The sequence below is a fragment of the Salvelinus alpinus genome, chromosome 17, assembly GCF_045679555.1.
Source record: "Salvelinus alpinus chromosome 17, SLU_Salpinus.1, whole genome shotgun sequence".
NCBI classification, from domain to species: Eukaryota; Metazoa; Chordata; class Actinopteri; order Salmoniformes; family Salmonidae; genus Salvelinus; species Salvelinus alpinus.
The window spans coordinates 12,026,164-12,051,744 of record NC_092102.1 but is presented as its reverse complement, the minus strand read 5'-3'; the positions used below and the strand labels follow the sequence as shown (position 1 = coordinate 12,051,744).

At 40.7% G+C, this 25,581-nt stretch overlaps 1 protein-coding gene and 1 long non-coding RNA gene across 2 annotated transcripts in view; both read right to left on the bottom strand.

Annotated features, from left to right (window-relative positions):
• The window catches only part of LOC139542130 (copine-9-like), a 104,963-nt gene extending 83,682 nt beyond the window's left edge, over positions 1-21,281 (bottom strand). Inside the window, exons 1-2 of the mRNA XM_071347199.1 lie at positions 20,982-21,281; positions 11,425-11,465 (exon numbers count right to left, since the gene is read on the bottom strand). Of these exons, the coding sequence (XP_071203300.1) occupies positions 11,425-11,465; positions 20,982-21,061 (121 nt within the window). The 5' untranslated portion in view covers positions 21,062-21,281. The remainder of the gene's footprint in view (positions 1-11,424; positions 11,466-20,981) is intronic.
• Positions 21,282-22,109: 828 nt separating this feature from the next.
• On the bottom strand, positions 22,110-22,897 carry LOC139542129 (uncharacterized). Its single transcript, XR_011668470.1, has 2 exons — positions 22,733-22,897; positions 22,110-22,548 (listed from the first exon to the last, which is right to left on the bottom strand). It is a non-coding gene; the product is annotated as an uncharacterized lncRNA (long non-coding RNA).
• Positions 22,898-25,581: the final 2,684 nt, after the last annotated feature.

Sequence of the window (25,581 nt, the reverse complement as noted above, 5' to 3'; positions counted from 1 at the left end):
GACAATCAAGCTCTTCCCAGTAGCTTGGGCTCTGGAGGAGGGGAGTCTACCGCCCTCAGCAATTCCCGTGAGCACTCGGGTGACATCGGAGTCTCTCGGAAATGCCTTCGGGGGTTTCGGGGATTCCTCTGAGTCGAGTTGGGAATCGAGGGCGAGCAAAGGCGACAGGGGACAGATTCCCTCACCCTCCTACGTTCTCGTAGCCGCCCATCGATCCGGATGGTCAAGGCTATGAGGGAGTCGAGGTCCGTTGGCAACTCCTGAGCTGCGAGCTCATCTTTGATCACCTCTAATAATCCGTGAAGGAACATGTCGAACAATGCTTCCGGGTTCCAGGCATTCTGAGCTGCCCACGTGTGAAAATTCACTGCGTAGACTGCCACTCTATGGGCGTTTTGACGTAGCTGGAGCAGTTTATGAGCAGCCTCTGTCCAGTGTCTGTGTTCTTTTGCCCATCTTAATATTTTCCTTTTATTGGCCAGTCTGAGATATGGCTTTTTCTTTGCAACTCTGCCTAGAAGGACAGCATCCCGGAGTCGCCTCTTCACTTTTGACGTTGATACTGGTGTTTTGCGGGTACTATTTAATGAAGCTGCCAGTTGAGGACTTGTGAGGTGTCTGTTTCTCAAACTAGACACTCTAATGTACTTGTCCTCTTGCTCAGTTGTGCACCGGGGCCTCCCACTCCTCTTTCTATTCTGGTTAGAGCCAGTTTGCCCTGTTCTGTGAAGGGAGTAGTACACAGCGTTGTACAATATCTTCAGTTTCTTGGCAATTTCTCGCATGGAATACCCTTCATTTCTCAGAACAAGAATAGACTGAAGAGTTTCAGAGGAAAGGTCTTTGTTTTTGGCCATTTTGAGCCTGTAATCGAACCCACAAATGCTGATGCTCCAGATACTCAACTAGTCTAAAGAAGGCCAATTTTATTGCTGCTTTAATCAGGACAACAGTTTTCAGCTGTGCTAACATAATTGCGAAAGGGTTTTCTAATGATCATTTAGCCTTTTAAAATGATAAACTTGGATTAGCTAACGCAATGTGCCATTGGAACACAGTAGTTGTCACGTTCGTCTTCCTCCTCTTCTGAGGAGGAGATGTTTGAAGGATCGGAGGACCAATATGCAGCGTGGTATGTGTTCATCATGAATTTAATAAACAGAGAACACTGAACGAACTATACAAAACAATAAAACGAACAATGAACGTGAAGCTATAATAAGAATAGTGCTGACACAAGCAACTAACATAGACATACAACATAGAATGCCCACTCAGATCACACCCTGACCAAACAAAACATAGAAACATACAAAGCAAACTATGGTCAGGGCGTGACAGTAGTGATGGTTGCTGATAATGGGCCTCTGTACGCCTATGTAGATATTCCATAAAAAATCTGCCGTTTCCAGCTACAATAGTCATTTGCAATATTAACAATGTCTACACTGTATTTCTGATCAATTTGATGTTATTTTAATAGACAAAAAATTTGCTTATCTTTCAAAAACAAGGACATTTCTAAGTGACCCCAAACTTTTGAACGGTAGTGTAAGGCTGCCAATGAAAGGGTGGTGTAGGTGGCTAGAAAGGGTACATTATAGCTGAGAGATGTTTCTAAGAGTGGAGGAGTCAATAGACATTTTATAAATATAAATTACCATGCCTGCACCCTTCAGTTTCATAAAAGCTTTATTCCCACTTAAAAGAGCCATGCAAAACAGAGATGAATGACGGAGTCTGTGTGGGTGAAATTGCAGATTTTATATTAATCTGCAGGGGAGACCTATTCACTACAATTTCAAATATTACCTTTTGAAAAGCACCTTGAGTGACTTAATAAGATTTAATAAATGAACGCACATCATTACCATCTCAAATCGACTCACGCTACAGGGACTAGCGTTTCCAAGCTTCGATCAGAGTGTATAACTTAATGAATGGAATTATAGGTTTGTGATAGGAAACAAATACAGTATTGGACCTCCTTAAATTACCTTTAATTTATTTTGGGCAAGGATCTCAGCAGGGAAGCAGTCCTTGGGTCACTTACCTTCTAAATGGACTGAGGTGGTCATGCACATTGGGGGCAATAGGGTTTTCCACACTGCCTACTCCCTTCATATTCAAGAGGCTGGCGGTTCTGCATCAGTGTGGGAGTCCAATTACTTGAGTCATACAGATCAGCTTTTGTAAGCAATTAAAAGCAATTGACTCATTCTGGCCAATTTACAATATGCAAAATGAGATCTCTTTAAATCATTGTTATAGAAACGACTCGTTTCAAAATGGACCAACGGGTAGCTGACAAACGCTGTTTGTGGTCCCTGACGTGGAGTAAAGAGAGAAATCTCAACACTGTTCCTTTAAAGCTTTGACTCGTTCTTGACTGTCATAGTGATTAACCAGTTTGGACAGAGATGAAAGTGATATCATAAATGAGGCCTTTTAAATGCAAGGAAGTACAATGGGACAAGTACGAGCAATATACAGTACAGTGAAGAGCTCTCAAACAATAACATCAAATATCTCAAACCACATTATGTATATCTCATTCCAATGAAAGAGATTATACTTGGCACTCAATTTTCTTTTCAGGATCCCAACTCCTCTAAGAAGCAATCACAACGCAGAATGGATTTAAGTCAATTAGAGGAATTTGGAAGAGCAAATTCCATGCTTGGGTTAAGTGTATGCCTAGGGCTGTGACGCTCATGGAATTTTGGATGATGGTTGTTGGTTAGCCAAATAACTGGTTACCATAATAACCGTTTGAAAAGCGTTTTTTGTAAGACGCACATTTTCTCCTCTCCTCCGCTACTGACTGCTGGCATAGAAATAGAATAAAGTAAACGGGAGTCCCGATTCAAGTCACTGATGGCATAATGGGTGGACTGGCGGCCATTGCGTGTGTACCCATAGAGCAGTGGTCACCAACCAGTCGATCGCGATAGCCTTTCTAGTCGATCACCAAACACTTCTGTAAAAAAGCCAACAGTAAAGGCTTGCGCTCCTTTTTTAAAATATTTGTGTTGGCGGTAGGTGCACTTTATTTATTTTTAAATGTTTACATGTTTTTACTTAACCTTTATTTAACTAGGCAAATCCGTTAAAAACTAATTCTTATTTACAATGATGGCCTACCCCACCAAACGCTGTGCCAATTGTGTGCCGCCCTATGGGACTCCCGATCACGGCCAGATGTGATACAGCCAGGATTCAAACCAAGGACTGTAGTGACACCTCTTGCACTGATATGCAGTGCCTTAGACCGCTGCATGCCTCGGAAGCCTGCTTGATTCAGAAGCCCTGCGCACTGAGTAGGCAAAGTGTTCCCATTTTGAACCTTTTAATATGTCTGAAAAGACAAACTCCACCTATCTGGCAGACGGGAGATCTGTGGCTAAATGGAATGTGCCTACTGTGCTGGCCAATCGGATAGCTCAAATCATCAGTGCCTACAGCTTCCAGCTAAGTTTGATACTAGCCTACATGAGATTTCATAACACTTACCATGACCAGAGAGAGACTGTCAAAGAATACAGCAAAGAGCTGGTGTTTTTATGAATGAGTTCATGTTTAAGTTTTTATTCAGCACGGTCAACACTGTTTTTATTCAACACTATTACAAAACGCGCTTCTCCGTACTTCCACTCGCGCTGCAGCTACTATGAATTAGTAGCCACATGTCTTGATAGCCCTGCGTTTGTATTATTATTAGCAGCTCATCTTGTCTATTTTAATATTTAGGAGTATTTCACTTTCTCTGGTCATAGGAACAACATGAATTAGTGCATGATGCGGATGTGGTGCGACTCGAGTTTCCCCATCAGGTGGAAGACGGTGTCTCTGGTCAGTCTCACCGGAGGAAAGGAAGAGACCGTGAGAGGCGGACCATCTGCTGCTCTCTCCCTCCCTCCTCCGAGACAAATGCCAAGTTAAAAACAACTGAGAACTTGGAACTGGGAAATCTCTGACTTGTAATGTTAAAAAAACATCTGAGCGCTGATCTCGGCTTGCGTTTTGACTGCGAAAGTGATCTTGACTCAGAAAAGGTTGGTGACCACTGCCATAGAGGGTTGCCAGGTGACGTACGGCCATGTTGGTGGCTATGTTGGAAGACCACTGCATCAATTCTTCCAACAACAGCTGAGTGGCTACCCAAAGCTGCACGATAACAGTGCCAAAAACTAGTTGATTCATCACCATGGTCAATTTCTGTGTAGAGGGAATTTCTGTGACAAGAGGGAAACAAGAGGGAAATAAGAGGGAAAGAAATATTTTTTACAGATTACCCGGAATCAAGAAAAACCAAGGAAATAAGACTCGAGAACTGTCAGAAAAGTGAAGAAATTCTTTTGCCTGTAAAGACCTGAACCCTGTCAGTACAGGGTCTGCACCGATCACTTCATCACTGGTCAGTCTGATCAATTTTGAGTTTAGCTGTTAGCTGTTTTGCTAACCAGGTGTTAACAACAAGACTAAGTTAGCCAACATTAGCTAGCTAAATAGCTTGTAGTCTAGCATGCGTCACTCTCACCATAAAAATACAACTTTATAGTAAAGCAATGCATGCATCTATCATCACATTTGCATACAAATTTTATCCTACTATTCCTAATGTGATAAGCAGATTGGATAGTCATAATTTATTAGGCTATTAATATAACTCGATCTACTCACCATGCATGGCTGATCGTCTAGTGGCATAGACCTATAGGCTATATCAGAGACGTCTCTTTTCTTTCCTTTGCTCTCAAAAAATGTGGCCTTTGATGAACACATTTCATAATTCTACTACACTTTATATGACTGGAGACGTTAGCAGAATCTTTTTTAATCCGACAAATCAAGGGGTAGCCTGGGCCTACTCTACTGACAATGACAAACAGATGAATAAAAACGACCTTGTCTTCAATGCAACTATCTAATCTAGGCCCACGAAAAGGGGAGACACAAATGGTACAATATGACGTCCATCTAGCCTGGAAGAGGACATTATTGTCCCAAGAAATTCCAGTCGCACTCATCCAATGATAATTTGTTTAGAACTTTATTCATAAGGTGGTAAAATGTACGGACATTACAGCATAGTACAAAGGCCTCAATGGGATAAAACAACCTGCGGTGTTGACTATTAGCCCAACAACAGATGTAATCTTTATATGACACTAAAATAGCTGAATGAATTAAACACAACCAAACATTCAAGAGCCCTGATGGTATAGGTGACCTTAGGAAGGGATATTTTAACATCAAGTGTACTTTGTATTTGTTTATGTACTGTAGGTTCACCAGCTGAACTCTATCAAGACACCCATACCGACTGGATTCCCACCGTGAAGATGAGCAATGCTGCAGCAGCATCAGTTTCTACTTCTACTACTTCGTCCTTATCCAGATATGAAAGGAGACGTCCCTCAGTTAGACAAAATGGTTGTCATGTGCTGTGCCTTGGTCAATCTGAATGATTCTGTTGTGCCATTTCAGTAGAGAGCAACTTCTCCTTGTCGTCATGACAAAACTGCCCCCTTAAACCGAATGAAGGGTTTCACAATAATTTACAACAACATGTAAAATACTATTGTTTATTATATTAGAAACATACCGTACTTTAATAATAAGTTATATTGTTGTATGGGTGAAATGAAAAGTTTTGTCTGTCATCCCTGCTTTGCCTTGCCCCATTGAATTTTTTTATTTTTTTATAGCTAACTATTCTTTCTTTTACAATTTAAACACATTTAGCATAGACAATGTAATTGTTGTGGTAGTCTTAGGCAAACAATCTTCATTATCACAGTGGCACATCCATGTGCCACTCAGACCTCAGTATCTGGCATTGAACTTGGTAGTAGTAGCTGTGTGTATGTTTTGAATCAGGTATGTTTGTCCGGGGTTACAACAAAAATGTGTGCTGTTGGGGGTACCCGGGGACTAGAGTTGAGAACCACTGCTGTAGGCCTATGGCTACATTGCTGTTGACTGCCATTATCAGCTGCAAAATGGGTTCACATGGCTGATATCCTGAGAAAGATTGACAAACAAATAAAACTAACTGGAGAGTTTAACTGAACAAAAAGGTAATGTTCATTTGAAAATACAACACAGAAACAGAAATTCAAATTAGAGACAGATTCCCTTCCCCTCCTTATTGCAGGATTGTGATCTGTGATTAATCAACATTGACACTAGTTAATCTTGAATAATAGTTTTAAGTTAACAATTAAAACAATTAAATGTTTAAACACTTTACTTCAAAGAATCAACAATCGTTTTCATATAATTTCAAAGTGTACAAGTAAGCTAACTCATATGTAAAGGTTAGACATCTTAATAACAAGTAGACTATTATTACTTAAGCATAATTTCAGGTGAACAAGAAAAAGTCAATACCAGAGGTTTGTATTTATTAGGGATCCTGCATAGGCAGCAGCTACTCTTCCTGGGGTCCAGAAACATTAAGGCAGTTACTGTATGTAGCCTATAGTTTATCATTATACACTGAACAAAAATATAAACGCAACATGTAAAGTGTTGGTTCAATGTTTCATGAGCTGAAATAAAAGATCCCAGAAATGTTCCATACGCACAAAAAGCTTATTTCTCTCAAATGCACAAATTTGTTTACATCCCTGAGTAAGCATTTCTCCTTTGCCAAGATAATCCATCCACCTGACAGGTGTGGCATATCAAGAAGCTGATTAAACAGCAAGCTCATTACACAGGTGCACCTTGTGCTGTGGACAATAAAAGGTCAATCTAAAATGTACAGTTTTGTAACACAACACTTTGCCACAGATGTCTAAACATTTTAGGGAGCGTGCAATTGGCATGCTGACTGCAGGAACTTCCACCATAGCTGTTGCCAGAGAATTGAATGATAATTTCTCTACCATAAGCCGCCTCCAACGTCATTTTAGAGAATTCCAACCGGCCTCATAACCGCAGACCACGTGTATGGCGTTGTGTGGGCGAGTGGTTTGCTGATGTCAACATTGTGAACAGAGTGCCCCATGGTGGCGATGGGGTTATGGTACGGGCAGGCACAAGCTACAGACAACGAACACAAATGCATTTTATCGATGGCAATTTGAATGCATAGAGATGCCGTGACGAACCCAATGTGAGGCCCAAATTTTCTAAGGTATCTGTGACCAACAGATGCATATTCTGTATTCCAATGTGAAATCCATAGATTAGGGCCTAATTTATTTATTTCAATTGACTGATTTACTGATATGAATTGAAACTGATTAAAATTGTTGCATGTTGCGATTATACTTTTGTTCGGTATAGTTATCATTATTGGCTTGGTGGATGGCACTTAACAGACGCAACACAACTAATGTTATTATGACAACAGAAGTAGCCTACTAGTAGGCCTAGCTAACGTTAGCAAACTTGAATGAAATAAATATAAAATTACACTTATACATTTACACTTGTACTTGTTTACATGACTTGAATACTCTATAAGTGGACTCCTTCAAATGATTTACTCTGGCAAGTTTGCCACAGGAGAACTGCAGAATGGAAGTCGAATCCATCACTGTCGTTGTTTGGCTGTGCCCACAGCAACATTTAAAAAATGAGGTGGATAGGAGCAAAGCAGGAAGTAAAAGCAAGATGTGTACCCATCAATATGTGCTGTGATTTGTTGATTCAACTCAACTATTAAACAAAATACATTCCATTGCATGAGCCACATCAGTTAACATCATTTGAATGAACATTCTACATTACATATGGAAATTATTGCATCACAATCCCAGGCAGCCATTGCGAGTGTACCCATGAGTTTACCAGTCAAATTGCCAGGTTTAGAGGTTCCAAGCACATTCTATTTATTCTATTTCTATGTGTGCTGCTGCTGCAGGGAGGGGGGCGCTGCGTAGTTCATTCCACCAAAAGAAAAGTTTTATTATTTTCATGGCAGTCATCAACCATAACAGTCGGTTACGTGGTTATATGGTAGAAATGTGCCAGCACTACGCATGCCAAGAATATAGTGTGACAATGGGTTAATGGTATATGTTCTCTCCATGGAGCATCAACCCCTAGGTGAGTTAACCAAACAAATTCATGAACATCTTAGTGGAATTTATATGACACTTTGACAGCACTGTCCATGACAAAAAAAAGTCCATGGCCAATAACGTCCTGTAGGTTACTCTGTATAACTGGTTTCTAAAATTCAAGAAACTAAAACAACTCATGAACACAAAATTATACAGCATCAAACACATGCATTTCGCTACACTGGCAATAACATCTGCTAAATATGTGTATGTGACCAATAACATTTGATTTGGCACAAACACAACATAAAGCTCTTAGACACATGGGTAATCATGGACACTCACACACCACAATCTATTTACTTTTCACAGAAAAGTACAAGGATAAAGTACTTTGATGTCTGGGCCATCTTTAAATTAGATCAGGGGGAGGGAGCTTACTGTGTATTCAGAACATATTCGTCCATTTACACAAAGCCTGCACACAAATACTCAAAGTGAATCTAATCTAAGTGATTGGCTATGTAGATAGCACAAACTAGAAGAGGTAAAACATCCATATCACATTTCTTCATCACAGAACTTGTTGGAGATTAGGCACATCATGCAGATGAATATAATCAAACCAAGTAACTACCTAAATCAATTAAGGACCAAACTCAGAATCCCAGACCCCCAGCTCTGAGTAATGAGTACTTTGCGGGGCTGTTGCTCAAATCAAATCAAAGTCTCCTGAGGGGGAATAGGTTTTGTCGTGCCCTCTTCACGACTGTCTGGGTGTGCTTGGACCATTTTAGTTTGTTGGTGATTTGGACACCAATGAACTTGAAGTTCTCAACCTGCTCCACTACAGCACCGTCAATGAGAATGGGGGCATGCTCGGTTGTCCTTTTCCTGTAGTCCACAATCATCTCCTTAGTCTTGATCACATTGAGAGAGAAGTTGTTGTCCTTGCACCACACGGCCAGGTCTCTGACCTCCTCCCTACAGGCTGTCTCGTCGTTGTTGGTGATCAGGCCTACCACTGTTGTGTCATCTGCAAACTTAATGATGGTGTTGGAGTCGTGCCTGGCCGTACAGTCATGAGTGAACAGGGAGTACAGGAGGGGACTGAGCACGCACCCCTGAGGGGCGCCCGTGTTAAGAATCAGCGTGGCGGATGTGTTGTTACCTACACTTACCACCTGGGGGTGGCCTGTCAGGAAGTCCAGGATCCAGTTGCAGAGGGAGGTGTTTAGTCCCAGCTTAGTGATGAGCTTCGAGGGCACTATGGTGTTGAACGCTGAGCTGTAGTCAATGAATAGCATTCTCACATAGGTGTTCCTTTTGTACAGGTGTGAAAGGGCAGTGTGGAGTACAATAGAGATTGCATAATCTGTGGATCTGTTGGGGCAGTGTGCAAATTGGAGTGAGTTTCTGGGATAACGGTGTTGATGTGAGCCATGACCAGCCTTTCAAAGCACTTTATGGCTACATGTTTCAGTGTTACTTGCCTCAAAGCGAGCATAGAAGTAATTTAGCTCGTCTGGTAGGCTCGTGTCACTGGGCTGCCTCCCTTTGTAGTCTGTAATAGTTTGCAAGCCCTGCCACATCCGACGAGCGTCGGAGCCGGTGTAGTATGAGTCGATCTTAGTCCTCTATTGACGCTTTGCCTGTTTGATGGTTCGTCGAAGGGCATAGCGGGATTTCTTATAAGCTTCTGGGTTAGAGTCCCACTCGTTCAAAGCGGCAGCTCTACCCTTTAGCTCAGTGCGGATGTTGCCTGTAATCCATGGCTTCTGGTTTGGGTATGTACGTACAGTCACTGTGGGGATGACGTCATCGATGCACTTATTGATGAAGCCAGTGACTGATGTGGTGTACTCCTCAATGCCATCGGAAGAATTCCGGAACATATTCCAGTCTGTGCTAGCAAAACAGTCCTGTAGCTTAGCATCTGCTTCATCTGACCACTTCTTTATTGACCGAGTCACTGGTGCTTCCTGCTTTAATTTGTGCTTGTAAGCAGGAATCAGGAGGATGTAATTATGGTCAGATTTCCCAAATGGAGGGCGAGGGAGAGCTTTGTAAGCGTCTCTGTGTGTGGAGTAAAGGTGGTCTAGAGTTTCTTTTCACTCGGGTTGCACATTTAACATGCTGATAGAAATAATTTAAAACAGATTTAAGTTTCCCTGCATCCCAAGGCACCCCGATCTCTTTTCCGTCTCTTTCTCCTGCGAATGACAGGGATGGGTGCCTGTTCGGGTGTTTGGAGTAAATACCTCTCGTCCGACTCATTAAAGAGAAATTCTTCATCCAGTTCAACGTGAGTAATCGCTCTTCTGATTTCCAGAAGCTCTTTTCAGTCATAAGAGACGGTAACATTAACATTATGTACAAAATAAGTTACAAAAAATTCGAAAAAACTAACAAAATAGCATAGTTGGTTAAGAGCCCATGAAACGGCAGCCATTCTCTCCAGCGCCATCTTTAGATGGCTGTTGATATTGTGAAATTTCATCAGAGCCCTGGTCTCTCTGGCTCTGTGGGACTGCAGTTGTGATAGTAGCCTTAATACGAGTCACTCTGAGCCTGGCTCTGTTTATCCAGCTGAATCCCATTTCTCCCTACCTTCAACCCAGAGACCTTTGAGCCCTGTCCTGACAGCTCAAAGCTTTCACCCTGGTATGACTTCAACCTGACAGACTTTTGACAAACACATAGTAGAGCTCTCCAAACAACACTATAGCAATAATAATGTATGTGTTGTATAAAGCATTTGAAGCACGGAACAAAATATAGTTCCAAGTGGAAGGTGATTTCATTCCTGTGCTCCAAAGCGACCTGTGCATTTTGGAAGTCCAGTTTGGGGAGCAATAAGACATACTCACAACGCAGTGAAATGAGAGGCCATGAACACATGTCTACACATGAAATAGATATGATCAAAAACTCTTATTAAGGACGCGAACATATAACACTGCAGCTGTGGTTGTGTGACTGAGACTAAATATTGGAGACAAAGAGTGACAAACTGAGATGTAGGGAATAGATAAGGTAACCTATGTGACTTTGAAGACCAAAATATAGGAGAAATGCTGAGTAAAACAGCTTAAACTGACTATGAACTTGTGATGTGGAACCGCTACAATTTATCCTATGTCATCATATTCCAAATCTCAGAATCGTCCTTATATTGGTTTTTACAAATGTTTGTATCCGGATGAAATAAAGTGCTTTACAAAAGAAACGAATGCAGCTTCACTGCATAACGGAATGTTTATAACATCCCTGAAGTTTTTGTAAAAATGACGGAATCAACTCTCTAGTATTTACATGAGTACATTCAGGACAGATAGGACAAATGCATGCATGGAATTTCACACATTCTGATAAACATTCACTCAAAAAGAGAGGCACATACCAGGATCAGACTTGGAAAATTTGTCCACGTCCAGAAGATCCCTATGGAAATAATATACAGGGGAAATAAAATAATAATAATTTAATCAGGCTGTTATTCTTTCCATAGAATGTATTCAATGTCACTGCAGCACCCACTTGAACATATTTCAATGGAGTTTTTGTTCACTTGTTAGTACAACATTTCTTATGGAAAACACTAGGTAGTTTTCCCTCCTCAAAACAAAATGTATTGTATACATCATTTCAAATGCTGTTGGCTATCATTGAAGAGCTGGAGGCAGAATTTAATAGAGAAAACAATAGCGCTAAACAGACTGAACTGATTATCATTAACATTATTGTCATTATGTGAGATTCTACTTAGCCAGAGTCAGATGAACTCATGGATACCATTTTTATTCCTCTGCGTACAGTATGAAGGAGGTTAGAGGTAGTTTCCAGAGCCAATGCTAACTAGCATTAGCACAATAACTGGAAGTCTACAGTTACGTAAGTAAGTTCAGCATTATTGTTTTCTCTCTTGAATTCTGCCTCCAGTTCTTCAATGATAGCCAACAGCATCAGTAGGAAAATGGCTTAAATGCCAGAATCGCAGTATCCCTTTAACATTTTGCTTATGTTTAGTGTTTTCCTCTGTTGTAGAAATATATTTATTCTGTGAGGACAACAAATTAATAATACTTAATGTAATATTCAGCACAACTGAAAAATGTATTGTTAAACAAAATACATAACAAACCAGCCAGTGTGCATAGGGTGACACCAGAACATTTTTGGCTAAATATATGTGTAAGACTGAAGTGACATACATAATCAATTAGATCACACAGCATCGTAATCAGTGGGTTGAACTTCCTGATAAGGAACATGATGTCACGCCCTGACCTTAGAGAGCCTTTTTATCCTCTATTTTGGTTAGGTCAGGGTGTGACTAGGGTGGGTACTCTAGTTTTTGTATTTCTATGTTGGCCTGGTATGGTTCCCAATCAGAGGCAGCTGTCTATCGTTGTCTCTGATTGGGGATCATATTTAGGCAGCCTTTTCCCACCTGTTTGTTGTGGGATCTTGTTTTTGTATAGTGCCTGTGAACACTGCATTTAAGGCACGTTTAGATTGTTCTGTATTGTTTTTGGTGAGTTTCATTTATTAAAACATGTGGAACTCTACGCACGCTGCGCCTTGGTCCATTTCTAACAACGAACGTGACACATGAACAACTGTTCCTACACCAATTTTGGCCCAGTGCATGAATAATAACGACCTTATTTCATATTACACACCTAAAGAAAATGTCAGTAAAATAAGGTATTTACAGGACAAAATAGACTAACAACCCAATCTAGAGGCACACAAAGTGTATACCTCCACTAATGACAGTCCCAAGATAATAGCACTAGTTTGGTCCATTTACAGGTACTGTATCCTGATTAAGGTACCTTTGAGTAGGAGATAAGATTTTGCTGTCACTACTATAGTACAATACTTGGTCTGAGTTCAACATCATCCCCTATGTATAGGATAAAATGCATGGTGCGATAAGTGTAAAATTATCAGTCACAGTAACCAACTCTTTCCTCCGCAGATGAGGGCAGTCTCGTGGGACCATTTCTATATCGTCAGTATTTGAGTCACTGCCATTGGGTTCATGTTTCATATTATATCAAAGGGGAAACAACTACTCCCAATGACAGAAATGGCACAAACACTGAGTCTCTCTGAGGAGCTCTGGACCACTGAGCTGAGGTACATTTGCACTCCCCAGCTGACATGTTTTTCAGAGAAGGGAACTGTCTGTGCTTGCTAGTGTCTGTCTCTGTGAGTCTGAAGAAGGTTGTGAAGCCGAAACGTCTGTGTATGTTATCCCTGATGCAGTGAAAATATATATTTTTTAAATGAAGTAAGCTTTATGTGACATATTTTTGAATGCGAACCCATTACACCTTTTTGTTTGGCTGCACGACTTTACCAGGTCAGTGAGTTGAGAATCCCTCAACTCTTTTCAATTTTTTTGAACTCATACCTCAGGTTCATTTTAGGTTGGCAGTTTGCCAGATGCACAACACGTCAAGGAAATGGGTTGTTGAGAGGCAGACGAATGAAATCAATGTTGTGGCTGATTGTGTAGTCCGCTTGAGACTTGAGCAATGTTTTATTAGCTGTGATAAGAGGAGAAGTTGCAGATGTGTCTCACAGAGAACCACCCACTTGTTTCTAAGCATGGAGGAAATCCAGAGTTAAGGCTTTGTAATCTCCAAGGTGGCACCATCTGCCGTTCCCTTCGCTATTCAGAGGCAGGGAGGATTATTGTTTGCTGCCAGTGGTGGCTGGGTTTGTGACCATGGATTTATGACCATCCCAGTGACTCTTTTCTTTGGACAGACAACACGAAGGCCACTCAGCCAAAAGTGTATAATCCCATCCCACTGGGGGCACCATGTCATTTTTGGTGGGTAATATTTGGTTAAGGCATTGATCAATGAGATTTCAACCTTTATTCAACCACTCAAAAAGTCTGCCAGAAGTTTGTTGAATTCCCTATGTGTTATCACTGCGCTTTCAACCATTTTAAAGCACAACAAAGATAAAATGGGAATACAATGTCAGATGTTTGTATTTATACAACAACTTAATGTGTTATCACTGTGCTTCATGTAATAGCCCAACCAAATGATCTGGATTGCAGAAAGTGCAAGTGATCCAAGCTGTTTAAGATTCTGCACAGATTATTTAAGCAATTGTGAAGATATCCACAGACCTGCAACCTTTGCATGGTATCCTGAACATGCACACTTTCTATGATTACATAAGAAGACATTTATAGTTACAGTTGGCTAACCTCAAAGTGTGGCCATGGTTACTCGTTTTAAGGTTGAATCCTGTTTCATTCGTTTGTAAGATATCCTTAAATGTAGGCTATTTGCTGTATTACAAAAGTATTATTACATTTTGTTTGGCTGACAACACAGCCAAATATCAACATTTAAAGGATATCTAATGCTTAGATAGTTTAATCTGAGCCACTGGCTTAATCCTATTCTTTAACTTTTATTTTTGGTTTAGTTGGAGCCTAGAATTTGTAATATAGGCTGTTAACTGTATTTCAAAAGTGTAATTGAACTGTGTTTGGGTGTCAGCACAAACACAGTTCAACATTTGAAGGAGAAGTATTTTTTGTGCCACTGACTTTGTCTAGAAATCGCCCTCTCAACCAACAATCAAAGTTAAAGTATAGGACTTTAAAGTGCCTTTAAAGATTGATTTGATTTAATTTAGTGCTATTCTTTAACTTTGATTGTTGGTTGAGATGGCGATGTGAATCCATCATATCATTTATTCATTTGTAGTCTAACTGGAATTGAAGCCAGACTAAGTCAGTGGCACAGATGGAACTATCCAAACAGAGGTTCTCCTTCAAATATGATATTTGCTCTGTTGACAACAAAACACAATTCAATATCCAGTTTGTCTACAAATTAATAATTGATGTGTTGGATTCACGTCTCCAAAAACGTCTCCAAAAATCCAAGTTAAAGAATAGGACTAAACCTAATCTAATCAAAAAAGTTTGATTTGATTTAGTCCTATTGCTTGGTCGACCTTATGGCCTGGTTTTTGCTTTGACATGCACTGTCAACTGTGGGACCCTTAGATTTTTGCAATGGAGATGTGAATCCAACATATTAAAGATTAACTTGAAATCAACCTAAAGCTTGAAACCCTAGGACTATATGTATTGTCTATTTTTTGTTGAACCCTGTTTTTTTTACCTTTATTTAACTAAGCAAGTCAGTTAAGAACAAATTCTTATAATCAATAACAGCCTAGGAACAGTGGGTTAACTGCCTGTTCAGGGGCAGAATGACAGATTTGTACCTTGTCAGCTCAGGGATTTGAACTTGCAACCTTGCGGTTACTAGTCCAACACTCTAACACTCTAACCACTAGGTTACCCTGCCGCCCCAAATTAAAACAATAGCTGTTACAAATACTATACAGGCCTAAATAGTCTCATTGATGATATATGAATCATAAAGTATGGTTACATTTCATTTTCTCTGTTAAACCTACCCTTTGAAATTACTTCAATAGCAACAGTGAATATACAGTATTTAGTTAATACAAGATTTCTCAATAATCATTTTCCTGATAGCCCATTGGTAAAAGTCAGTGACAAATATAAAACCTAAGCAGGGCTTGGTTATTAAATATTAAATATTAAATATTTTTTCCCCCTTATCAATCTACACACAATACCCCAGAATGACAAAGCAAAAACACATTTTTATTTTGCAGATTTATAAAAAATAAATAACTGATATCACATTTACATAAGTATTCAGACCTATTATGCAGTACTTTGTTGAAGCACCTTTGGCAGCGATTACAGCCTCGAGTCTTCTTGAGTATGACGCTACAAGCTTGGCACACCTGTATTTGGGGAGTTTCTCACATTCTTCTCTGCAGATCCTCTCAAGCTCTGTCAGATTGGATAGAGAGTGTCGCTGCACAGACAATGTCAGGTCTCTCCAGAGATGTTCGATCGGGTTCAAGTCCCGAAGCCACTTCTGCGTTAGGGTCGTTGTCCTGTTGGAAGGCGAACATTCACCCCAGTCTGAGGTCCTGAGCACTCTTTTCATCAAGAATCTCTCTGTACTTTGCTCCATTTATCTTTCCCTCAATCCTGACTAGTCTCCCATTCCATGCCGCTGAAAAACATACCCACAGCATGATGCTGCCACCACCATGCTTCACTGTAGGGATGGTGCCAGATTTCCTCCAGACATGACACTTGGCATTCAGGCCAAAGAGTTCAATCTTGGTTTGATCAGACCAGAGAATCTTGTTTCTCATGGTCTGAGAGTCCTTTAGTGGCCTTTAGTGGCCAAACTCCAAGCGGGCTGTCATGTGCCTTTTACTGAGGAATGGCTTCCGTCTGGCCACTCTACCATAACGGCCTGATTGGTGGAGTGCTGCATAGATGGTTGTCCTTCTGGAAGGTTCTCCCATCTCCACAGAGGAACTCTGGAGCTCTGTCAGAGTGACCATCGCGTTCTTGGTCACCTCCCAGACCAAGGCCCTTCTCCCCCGATTACTCAGTTTGGCCGGTGGCCAGCTCTAGGAAGAGTCTTGGTGGTTCCAAACTTCTTCCATTTAAGAATGATGGAGGCCACTATGTTCTTGGGACCTTCAAAGCTGCAAAACATTTTTGGTACCCTTCCCCAGATCTGTGCCTCGACACAATCCTGTCTCGGAGCTCTACGGACAATTCCTTCGACCTCATGGCTTGGTTTTTGCTTTGACATGCACTGTCAACTGTGGGACCTTACATAGACAGGTGTGTGCCTTTCCAAATCATGTCCGATCAATTGAATTTACCACAGGTTGACTCCAATCAAGTTATAGAAAAATCTCAAAGATGATCAATGGAAACAGGATGAACCTGAGCTCAATTTCGAGTCTCATAGCAAAGGGTCTGAATACTTATGTAAATAAGTTTTTTCTGTTTTTTACTTGTAATTATGGGATATTGTGTGTAGATTGATGATGACTTTTTATTTTATTTAATCCATTTTAGAATAAGGCTGTAACGTAACAAAATGTGGAAAAAAGGAAGGGGTCTGAATACTTTCCAAATGCACAGTTTGTTATACAAGGTTTGTCTATGTTGAACATTGGTTACAATGATGACATAATCATGTGGTTTTCACCCTCAAAACAACAGTTTATGTTGATGAGTTTTTTCAAATCCAATGTATTTTCCACGTAGATTCCACGTCACAATACGTTGACAAATTAAGTTGAAACAGTTAGTATGACATTCTATGTCAGTATCAGATATGAGGAATGTAACCTGGCTAGTAGGATATGAGTAGCTACAGGTTAAACAACTTCTTGTCAATAGGGGGGCGCTGTTTTCACTTTGTGAAAAATCGTGCCCAAATTAAACTGCCTCGTACTCTATTCTAGATCGTACAATATGCATATTATTATTACTATTGGATAGAAAACACTCTCAAGTTTCTAAAACTGTTTGAATTATATCTGTGAGTAAAACAGAACTCATTTTGCAGCAAACGTCTATACAGGAAGTGAAAACTCTGAAAACGATGCTCTGTTCCAGGGCCTGACTATTCAATTGCCTAATATTTATCGATATGCATGCACTTCATACGCCTTCCACTAGATGTCAACAGGCAGTGGAAGGTGGAATGGGGTGTCTAGCTTGATCTGAGGCCGAAGAAGAGCTTTTGGAGTGACAGGTCTGGAAATGTCTTTGTCTTCTCTGGCGCGCGAAGTACGTCGACATTGGCTTCTGAAAAGCGTTCGGTATACACGGCGGATATCTCCGGCTCTGTTTTTATTTGATACATATTAGAAAAACATCATAAAGTAGTTTTTTTCAACCGAGTTTCATCAGTTTATTCAACGTTTATTTTTTTGGAGTTTTCCGTTCTTTGCGTCGAGAGAAACTGGGAACGTCATCAACATTGGCTAGCATTGTGGCACGAATTCGACAGGAGAAAAGGACATTCTAAAACCAAACAACGATTTATCCTCGACCTAGGACTCCTTGTACAAGATTCTGATGGAAGCTCAACAAAAGTAAGAACAATTTATGATGTTATTTCGTATTTCTGTGGAAAATGTTGATTTCTATTCTCTGCCGTTTTGGCGGGCGCTGTCTCGCAATAACGCAAGCTGTTTGTTATGGTAAAGTTATTTTTAAAAATCTAACACGGCGGTTGCATTAAAAGAACCAGTGTATCTTTCATTTGCCATACAACAAGTATTTTTATGTAAAGTTTATGATGAGTTCTTTGGTCAGATTAGGTGAGTGTCCAAAATAGCTCCGGACATTCTGGTGAATCGATGCTACATATTCACAATGTATAACCACGGTTTGCAGCTCTAAATATGCACATTTTCGAACAAAACATAAGTGTATTGTATAACCTGTCATCTGATGAGTTGACAGTCTTATAGTTGGTCAAGGTTAGTGATTCATTTTATATCTTTTGCTAGTTTTTGCGAATGCTATCTATGCGGTGAATAAATGCAGTTGTGTGTTTGGCTATTGTGGTAAGCTAATATAATGCTATATTGTGTTTTCGCTGTAAAACACTTAAAAAATCGGAAATATTGGCTGGATTCACAAGATGTTTATCTTTCATTTGCTGTACACCATGTATTTTTCATAAATGTTTTATGATGAGTATTTAGGTATTTCACGTTGCTCTCTGTAATTATTCTGGCTGCTTTGGTGATATTTTTTATGGTAGCTGCAATGTAAAACTATGATTTATACCTCAAATATGCACATTTTCGAACAAAACATAAATTTATTGTATAACATGTTATAAGACTGTCATCTGATGAAGTTGTTTGTTGGTTAGTGACTAATTATATCTCTATTTGGTCGGTTTTGTGATAGCTACCTATGCGGTAGAAACATGGTGAAAATATGCGGTTGAGTCTTTGGCTATTGTGGTTAGCTAATAGAAATACATATTGTGTTTTCGCTGTAAAACATTAAAAAAATTGGAAATGATGGCTGGATTCACAAGATGTTTATCTTTCATTTGCTGTATTGGACTTGTGATTTCATTATATTTATATGCTATTATTTACTTGTGGCGCTATGCTAGGCTATGCTAGTCAGCTTTTACTGATGAGGATGCTCCCGGATCCGGGATGGGTGTTAAGTAAAGGTTAATGATTGTGAGCTCAGCAGTGGAGGCTAGCGGGAGGACAGGCTCATTGTAATGGCTGGAATGGAGTGGAGTCAAACGTGGTTCCCATATGTTTGATGTTTTTCAATACCGTTCCATTCATTCCATTCCAGCCATTACATAGAGCCCGTCCACCTATACCTCCTCCCACCAACCTCCTCTGGAGCTCAGGGACCCTTAAACAGCTTATAGGGCCAATACAGAATACCTACCTGCTATCTCTTTTTTTATTTTTGTATGTAGGCTTAGTTGAAAGTTCATGAACACACATGTCACCTGTTTAAGTGTTATTAGAGGCCCTTATAAACTCACATTATTTTGTCATATTGCAGATCCCTTGTGAAACCTCTATAAGTGCTGTTGGTTTTGTACAGTAGCATTGTAGGTTACGGTACATACCGTAGGTTATGCTACAACAAATTGTATCTGTGGTTGACAGTTCACAGTGTCTCAGTGAGATTATCTGATGACCTTTCCTGGAAATAACATGCGTATGAGAACAAACACATACTTCTATGGAAAGCAATGTAATGGCTGAGACCCAGACAGCAGAAAATTTAGAAAATGTCAATATTTTCTCCCCAAAAAACAGTTATTCCATTTGTTTCCTGAGCTTTAGCATACTGTCCTGTACTGTATACAGGCCCGGCCCTCAGCATGAATGTCATCAGCAATTACTCACTTTTTTCCCCTCCACAGAACTCGTTGGTATTCGGTTGCTAAGCAACCTTATTTTTTTTGTCTAGATGAAACCATTCTGTCAAAATTTGCTAGCATTCATGTCTAAATTCTCAAATGATATGCATAATGCAATTCCAACCACAAAATGTACTGGCTTTGATTTTAAGCCTCAAAACACAAGAACTTGCCTAACTAACAGCTACATGTTTGTTTTTGACTTTGTTAAACATCAAATTCTATTCTATTTTGAGGCTCCACGTGTTTTCATGGAAAATATGAATGTTATTTCCAACAACCAATTAGCAACTCTGCCATAAATCCAGCAGGGGGGGGGGGGCTTAGGGCCTGCCATTGTATGAATATAAAAAGGCTTAGGGCCTGACTGTATAGATCATATTGGACCTGCCATTGTATGAATATTTTTCCAAATCGATTGCTGTGTCAATTAATCAACCGATTTTACAGATTATGTACAGTGCCAGGGTTTTTTAATCACATGTACACTCACTTTAAACTGATGGGATTAAATATTTGACCGTGAAAAGGATGTCGAGGGGGCAACAACAGGCAAATGTGATACTGAGGGCTGCTAAGTACTATATTACGAGAAAGACATAACGTGACAAAAGTTTTCATGAAGACAATTACGTATACTCCACACATGTAATGGTTTGTTCACAGGTAGCCATGGTCTATTGTAGACATGGTTCTACATAGGCTACACCTGCTTGAGAGGTGATTAATCGATAGCCATACCACAACACTATCCAGTCTCAGTGCCTGAAAAGTATGCATTAGCACTGTTGACTACACCGGGCTGATGCACTGCGGTCAGGCACGTCTCGGCGCACCTTTGAAGGTGTATCAGGAAGGAGGTGAATGAGAATCCATGCATGAGGTGAAACAATGGTTTTATCATATTTCTACTCTATGCTTGGTATTCTAAAACAATACGAATGTTGCCTAAATTAAGATAAATATTTAACTTGGTATGCACACTTATTTCATATGAATACAGAAAATTTGCTGTAAATAATTGAAATATTATATTAGCACACAAGTGTCTCATCTGCATCCTTTCAATACAAGATGTTTCACTTATAATCATGCCATTTAACATTTTATGATACATTCATGATCTTACCTGCATGACACGGTTACTTCAATTTTAGTTGCAGGAACGATGTTGTTCAGCGGATCGAACTCCCCTATTGATGCCATCATCTCTTTAAATGTGCACGTTTCAAGCTCTTTTGGTGAAATATCTCAAGTATATTCTCGACCATTAGAAACTTAAATCAAACCACATGTTAGTTGTAGAGCCATATCCGTCTTCATTGAGTTTTGGAAAGAAGCGAGTCCTAGAGTAAATACATTGCATTGGAGAGGAAAGCAATTCATCCTTCACAGTGTAGCCTACAGGAGAAATGAAGCGCGAGCGTCTCGGTACAGAGGGATTCCCTTCCCACCAACTTCTATTTTTCCAGTGCTTTCGACAGGTGGTGTTAGAAGCACGGGATACACTTTTGCAGAAGGATTTTTTTTGGCAAGGATTATACTATTTGTTTCTTTCTCTGATACTATTTCAACCTTCGATCTATTTGTTTGTTGTATCTATGTTTATTTTATATTATTATTGGCTTGCTTGACACAAATATACAGGATACATACATTGTATCCTGCAATTATGCAACAAATCAAAGCATATTTAAATGTACACCTTATTTTTTGTCCTGGATACAGAACAAAAAATAAGTCTATAACTGAAACCCATTCGTTCATTTGAGAACTTATTCTTGAGTATCTTAAATTGTTTATAATTTCCCTCCTCTAAGACAGACCACCTAGTAATGCAGACCTTGTGCTTTGTTTGTTGAAATATTTGTATTTGTTTTAATGGATTGTTGTTTCTCTTCCAATCACCTCTTTTTAAAATATATATTTTTAATGTAACCTTTATTTAAACTAGGTAAGTCAGTTAAGAACAAATTTTTATTTACAATGACGGCCTACCCCGGCCAAACCCTAACCCGGACAACAGTGGGCCAATTGTGCGCCACCCTATGGGCGGTTGTGATACACCCCAGGATCGAACCAGGGTCTGTAGTGACAGCTCTAGCATTGAGATGCAGTGCCTTTAGACCGCTGCGCCACTCGGGAGCCATTTTGTAGGCCTACCTGTACTTTTCACAGAATGTAGTACTGTTGAGGCAGATTGGTCACAAAAAACATTGTCTGTGATTGATCAATCTAAAGAATACTGAAACTTAGGTATGTTTACAGCTAAGATTTAATGAAGAAAATTCAAATAACCTAAATTCAGGAGCAAAGTCTCACAGGCAGCCTAGTCTCAGAGGTAATCAAAGTTATGGATCACAGAGGCATTTACTATAATCACATTTACGTATTTTCTGCTCACACCAAAGCCTTTCATAAACAAATAGAAACATTGCTCAGTAAGACAGGTTTCATTGAATCCAGCAACCTCCTTGTAGGTTGTTTTTATAAGTTGGTAAGAAAGCCACCCTACGTGACTTGGTTTGCATTATGATACATCAACTGATGCAAGGAGGGGATGGAACTTGAACTGAGAGAGGATGGCTGGTAGAGAGAAGGCTCAGTTGTGCGTGTTTTGGGTCTTATCACACCGTTTGCTCCAAGGGAACCCAGAGGGAAGGGTTTGAGGATGAAGATAAAGGTGTCCAGAAGCTCTGTATGAGGGGAAGAAAATTAATCACATCCATCATTAGAGGAAATACGAGATGAATCACTTGCCTTTCACTGCTACAAACAATCAGACAGCAATAATCAATTAGACCTTACTAAAATAGAAACAGCCAGAGATAAGAGACTGAAGCTAAACCTCTGAAACACCCGGACCATTTAATGACTTACACATACAAGAAGACCAATTGTTGTATTGATCCATTAAGTGTAAAAGACTCCGTCATCCTTAGTCCACTTCAGCTATAACTGACAGTGAATGTGATGGTATCTTTGCTCCAGTCGCCAACTAGAAGATGGAAAAATGTTATTTATACCTGCTGGCTATGTGTATTGTTCTGGAGGCACACTCAATTTGGCAGCTAATCAGGCAGAAATTGATATTCTTCACGCAGGAAAAAAATATTGAGAGAGAGAGAGAGAGAGAGAGAGAGAGAGAGAGAGAGAGAGAGAGAGAGAGAGAGAGAGAGAGAGAGAGAGAGAGAGAGAGAGAGAGAGAGAGAGAGAGAGAGAGAGAGAGAGAGAGAGAGAGAGAGAGAGAGAGAGAGAGAGAGAGAGAGAGAGAGAGAGAGAGAGAGAGAGAGAGAGAGAGAGAGAGAGAGAGAGAGAGAGAGAGAGAGAGAGAGAGAGAGAGAGAGAGAGAGAGAGAGAGAGAGAGAGAGAGAGAGAGAGAGAGAGAGAGAGAGAGAGAGAGAGAGAGAGAGAGAGAGAGAGAGAGAGAGAGAGAGAGAGAGAGAGAGAGAGAGAAAATAATTATCTGCCCATTTTCCACTCCTCTCTTTTTGGGGAGCCTCTATATCTTCTGGGTGAAAGAATGATAAACTCTGCTTTGGCCTCACTGGCTGCTGGAATACTTAATTGCCCTCAGGGTGAATTCCTGTTTAGTTTTCCTGTCACAGACCAGGGGCTAGCCAGGGAAGAGAAAACGCATGGGCTAGTAGTTACTGTCATTACACCTGCAAACAAAGGACGTGCAGTGTCTTTATACCCTTGAGATGCCAATGCACCAGCTAGTTCCTAACCCTGATAGAGGAGGTAAACAATGTTCCAAAGAAGCCTAATTCCCTATCGAGACAGCAGGGAGAAAGACTATCCCTGGTCCTTATTGTCCTCATCGCCCTGTGCACTCGTACAATGCAACCACACAAGTCTTGCTGAGGTCAAATGATATCATAATGGCAACATGGGCAGTTGTCAGCTCAGAGGATTTTTTATTTTATTTTTTATTTCACCTTTATTTAACCAGGTAGGCTAGTTGAGAACAAGTTCTCATTTGCAACTGCGACCTGGCCAAGATAAAGCATAGCAGTGTGAACAGACAACAACACAGAGTTACACATGGAGTAAACAATAAACAAGTCAATAACATGGTAGAAAAAAAGAGAATCTATATACAATGTGTGCAAAAGGCATGAGGAGGTAGGCAATAAATCGAATAATTACAATTTAGCAGATTAACACTGGAGTGATAAATCATCAGATGATCATGTGCAAGTAGAGATACTGGTGTGCAAAAGAGCAGAAAAGTAAATAAATAAAAGCAGTATGGGGGGTGAGGTAGGTAAATTGGGTGGGCTATATACCGATGGACTATGTACAGCTGCAGTGATCGGTTAGCTGCTCGGATAGCAGATGTTTAAAGTTGTTGAGGGAGATAAAAGTCTCCAACTTCAGAGATTTTTGCAATTCGTTCGCGTGCTACGGGTGGGTGTAGCCATCGTGACCAGTGAACTGAGATAAGGCGGCACTTTACCTAGCATAGCCTTGTAGATGACCTGGAGCCAGTGGGTCTGACGACGAACATGTAGCGAGGGCCAGCCGACTAGGGCATACAGGTCGCAGTGGTGGGTCGTATAAGGTGCTTTAGTAACAAAACGGATGGCACTGTGATAAACTGCATCCAGTTTGCTGAGTAGAGTATTGGAAGCTATTTTGTAGATGACATCGCCGAAGTCGAGGATCGGTAGGATAGTCAGTTTTACGAGGGTAAGTTTGGCGGCGTGAGTGAAGGAGGCTTTGTTGCGAAATAGAAAGCCGACTCTAGATTTGATTTTGGATTGGAGATGTTTGATATGAGTCTGGAAGGAGAGTTTGCAGTCTAGCCAGACACCTAGGTACTTATAGATGTCCACATATTCTAGGTCGGAACCGTCCAGGGTGGTGATGCTAGTCGGGTGTGCGGGTGCAGGCAGCGAACGGTTGAAAAGCATGCATTTGGTTTTACTAGCGTTTAAGAGCAGTTGGAGGCCACGGAAGGAGTGTTGTATGGCATTGAAGCTCGTTTGGAGGTTAGATAGCACAGTGTCCAAGGAAGGGCCAGAAGTATACAGAATGGTGTCGTCTGCGTAGAGGTGGATCAGGGAATCGCCCGCAGCAAGAGCAACATCATTGATATATACAGAGAAAAGAGTCGGCCCGAGAATTGAACCCTGTGGTACCCCCATAGAGACTGCTAGAGGACCGGACAACATGCCCTCCGATTTGACACACTGAACTCTGTCTGCAAAGTAGTTGGTGAACCAGGCAAGGCAGTCATTAGAAAAACCGAGTCTACTGAGTCTGCCGATAAGAATATGGTGATTGACAGAGTCGAAAGCCTTGGCCAGGTCGATGAAGACGGCTGCACAGTACTGTCTTTTATCGATGCCGGTTATGATATCGTTTAGTACCTTGAGCGTGGCTGAGGTGCACCCGTGACCGGCTCTGAAACCGGATTGCACAGCGGAGAAGGTACGGTGGGATTCGAGATGGTCAGTGATCTGTTTGTTGACTTGGCTTTCGAAGACCTTAGATAGGCAGGGCAGGATGGATATAGGTCTGTAACAGTTTGGGTCCAGGGTGTCTCCCCCTTTGAAGAGGGGGATGACCGCGGCAGCTTTCCAATCCTTGGGGATCTCAGATGATACGAAGGAGAGGTTGAACAGGCTGGTAATAGGGGGTGCGACAATGGCGGCGGACAGTTTCAGAAATAGGGGGTCCAGATTGTCAAGCCCAGCTGATTTGTATGGGTCCAGGTTTTC